Source organism: Egretta garzetta, unplaced genomic scaffold (genome assembly GCF_000687185.1).
Source record: "Egretta garzetta isolate BGI_Z169 unplaced genomic scaffold, ASM68718v1 scaffold306, whole genome shotgun sequence".
Lineage (NCBI taxonomy): Eukaryota > Metazoa > Chordata > Aves > Pelecaniformes > Ardeidae > Egretta > Egretta garzetta.
The window spans coordinates 1,461,446-1,465,527 of NW_009260131.1; the positions used below are offsets into that span (position 1 = coordinate 1,461,446).

Here is a 4,082-nt window from a genome sequence, read left to right on the forward strand (position 1 = left end):
GTATCAGCCACTCCTCCCAGTTTTGTGTCATCAGCAAACTTGCTGAGGGTACGCTCCGTCCTCTCGTCCAGGTCATTGATGAACAAGTTGAACAAGACTGGGCCAAGTACTGAGCCCTGGGGAACTCCACTAACTACCAGCCTCCAACTGGACTCTGCCCCACCAATCAGAACCCTCTGAGCCCTGCCATTCAGCCAGTTCTCAATCCACCTCACTGTCCACTCATCCAACCCACACTTCTTGAGCTTCCCTATGAGGATGTTATGGGAGACAGTTTTAAAAGCCTTGCTGAAGTCAAGGTAGACAACATCCACCTCTCTCCCCTCATCTACCCAGCTGGTCATGCCATCATAGAAGGCTATCAGATTGGTCAGGCATGATTTTCCCCTTGGTGAATCTGTGCTGGGTACTCCTGATGATCTTTTCATCTCCTTGCTTGGAGAGGACACCCAGAATGAGTTGTTCCATCACCTTTCTAGGGACGGAGGTGAGACTAACCGGCTTGTAGTTCCCTGAGTCCTCCTTCTTGCCCTTTTTGAAGACTGGGGTGACATTGGCTAGCTTCCATACTTTAAAGACTAGCAGAAATCTGTCAAAGGAAAAATACAGCAGCAGAACTCTCTTTTGGGCTTTCACAGTCAGCCTCATCCCCTGGTTTCTGTGATAATTATTTGTGAATGGTTAGAGAAGAAAGAAGCAGATACTCTCATAGGCAAGTTGCTTATGTTAAAATTGTACAGCTGAAATAAGCATGACTATTTACCCCTCATACTCAAGAAAGAAGAACCATTCAGAAAAATATTTAAGTATTTAACATAAACATCTATCTCAGAGCTGTCCAGATCAGGTATAGGTTTAAGTAGGTGCTACCCTCAGGGAAGCTTTGATCCAAAATTCCCTGAAACACATAGATATCCCACTTTACTGTATGAAGTTTTATTTTTTTCAAATTAACAAGAAAGAAGTTATGTAAGTGAATAAATACTCTACCCTGTTAGTCTGCTGCAGATAGTTGATTATATTGGAACAGAGGATTAATAGTAGGCAGCAAGTGTTAGATCCAATAAAGCACATAGGGACTGAACACAGGGTTAAAACAGAATTCAGGTGTCTAAACTCAAAGTACACTGCATACCATATATTAGATATATAATAAATAAAGATGTTTTAATTAAAACTAGAAGTGAAAATCTTGATACTAACAAAATTATCCTACCTGGGAATCAGAGTCTCACATAACATAATCTAGCAGAACTCTACCAGCTGCTCAGTGTATGCTGACCCTGGGTTTAAGTCTATATGTTTGAATGCTTAGAGTTAGTTTCAGGTGGAGTAATCACAGAAAGAAAACATGTGCAGAGACACAACTTTTTAAAGAAATAACAAAACTGAAACAGGTTTAGAGAATTATCCATCAAATTACATTTTTAAGAGTGGCTATTAAATTGTTGATGAAAGAATATAAGATGATGAGTCAGGGACACTAAAAGACCAAATGCATGGGTTCCACAAGATATTACACTAAGTACTAAGAATTTAACTTTATAACCCAATGTGATTAAATAGCATACTGCTGAAAATGCAGATGTTATACTACTATAGTAAAAAAAAAAAGCACTTTTTAAAGATGTTTCTAATTAAATCATGAAAGATCACAAAGAAAATAGGGAGGGGCTTTGCTGAGAGTGCAGTCATATAGAAGGACCGGGATTTAAGGCTGATCACTGAAGTTTTCTTCAAACTGTAGTATGGCCTTAAAGCCATTGAAAGCTTGGAAGATTTTTCTGGTGAAACTGAGTAATGTTATAGTTATGTTGTACTACTCAGTAATATGCATGAGCTGCTTGTTAGGAAGGATTATTTTTAAGGAAAATCTGGTTTTAGATTGACCTTGGACTCATATTTCTAAGGCAGCTAAAGAGAAGACAACGTTCACAGCGGTGAACATTCCTACCTGCTATGTAACATTCAATTCTCAGTTAAGCATGTTTCAAAATGGCAGCAATAGCAATATATAGAAAAAGTCAAATAACTCACCTATATTTTAAAACAGAGGTGTTAGTATAAAATAAGGCTTCAGCAAGGACAGCAGGATTTATGAAAACAACCATTTATAAATGGGATTTTTTATTTTTAAATAATCCTAATTTCTTAGACATTAGACTGTTTCTGAACTAAAACAAGTGTGAGCATTCTGTGATGTTTTATAGGGTTGGAAGTACATGTCAGTAAATATTAAAATAGTCTGTAATACAGCTGACCTTGCTACCTCTCAAAATATTCCAGTACTCGTGGAATAATTTCTTCTGTATTCCAAAGGCTTTTCTTCTGTCATTCAACCTACTGTCATTATGTATTGTTTGAAGGAAGGTACTTAACCATAAGAAGTTATGGCTGAATACGTTCAAGTATAGGAACAAGCCTATGAATGGCCGGACTCCCTTGTTCTGGGGTATTCCATTCATACACTTAAATCCATTTTTATAGGATCAAGTCTGGCTCTTTGTCACTGTTTTCTTCTACATAACCAAATTCTTCCAGGCTGAACAAGAAGTGAGTTTGTGTTCAGTCTGATGTTTTTTCTCCTTTATAGAAATTAAGCATTCTGATTTGGAGCTGATCTTTGCTTCCCAGCAGATCAGTAGTAACTATGTGATTCCTTGCTGTCCACATTCTTCAAAATCTGAAACAAGATACTCCTAAAAATCAGGTGCTGAAGGAATTGTGAAACATATTCATTCTTTAAAACCTCTTCTGAAAGGAGTTGAAGGAACAAATTCTTTATATAGTTAGACTTGCCAGGCTCCTTGGCTGACATCCCAAACTAAAAGCTCTCTTGCATTTTGAAGTCTAGATGTAACCTCTTCACCTACTCTTCTGGGGAACTACTCTAGGTTGATTGCTTTATTCATGTCTTTCCTATCTCTAAAGTTCTCATAACTTTTTTTTGTTGTTTTAGTACAGTGACCATACTATTGACCCAGTTAGTAGTGTCTGAGTTAACTCCAAATGATTGAGCCATCTGGTGAAGTTCAGTTTGTATTCTGCCTCTCAGAGTTAATTGGGTTTCATGTGGCACATCAACTTCAGAAAGCACATTGGGGCCTGTGTGTGATATATTATAGATTTAATGCATCCCAATCCATTAAAAACTTCATCAGATTAATTAACTGTAGTTTGTACGTCCATTTCAGTAGACAAATCTGTTTGATCAGATGCATTTGCAGTTGGTTGTTATATCTAAGCATGTTTCCTGTTCCACTGCTTATAACTTTAGCCAGTGGCGTCTCCTCTGTAGAAAGAACAGTTTGGCTTCATCTCCTGAACATTTTAATTGCTCACTAATGAGTCATATTTAGTACTTTAGTATTTGAGCATTGAGTGGCTGTTAAGTTTTTTTGCACATGTTTACAGCTATTACATTTCACGGAACTTGCAAAACTACTGCATGTTGCCTTTATTTCTAGTATCACAAACTATTATTGAAAGCATCTGATTTTGAATGTGTGTTTAGAAACAGAATAATTAACTCAGTTGCTTCATGACCATCTAAACTTTGCTCTCTTGAGTGTATGCTCAGGCATGTAATTTGGTTTTGTGAATATTAACTTTTTGCTGGACATAAAACAATTTTGCAGAATGGATTCTCTTATGGTATACCTGGTATCCAGCTAAAGCTGTGAATTTTAGAGATGTGATTCTAAATACCATGATTATTTTTTAAAAGGCCAAGCTGCTGAGAGCAGCTTAACTCGATGGCATTGTGGCTGTCAGCAGAGCATTAAAAACACAAATTCTGTGTTTCTCTGTACTAATAGTAAAATAGAAGAAAAAGGTTTTTCCTTAAAGCAATGACTTTAATGATAATCTTATGATACTTCAGAGGCTGATTCCTTATTTGTGATCATTTAGTGGTTGCAAGTATCATGCAGTCTTTCCTCATATCTCTTCATCTTGATGTGATTACTTTTCTTTGGATTTTTTTTAATTGCTTAGCCGTGAACTTTGTCTTTATTGAGAGAAATGGATCTTTTTACTCAGATATGTTTCAGTTATTTTTCCAAAACTTGCTATTTCATTTA

The 4,082-nt window shown here is 36.7% G+C and overlaps 1 protein-coding gene across 1 annotated transcript in view; it reads right to left on the reverse strand.

Moving 5' to 3' along the window:
• The window catches only part of FANCL (FA complementation group L), a 41,904-nt gene extending 41,256 nt beyond the window's left edge, over nt 1-648 (reverse strand). Inside the window, exon 1 of the mRNA XM_035896983.1 lies at nt 499-648. Within this exon, the coding sequence (XP_035752876.1) occupies nt 499-648 (150 nt within the window). The remainder of the gene's footprint in view (nt 1-498) is intronic.
• Nucleotides 649-4,082: the final 3,434 nt, after the last annotated feature.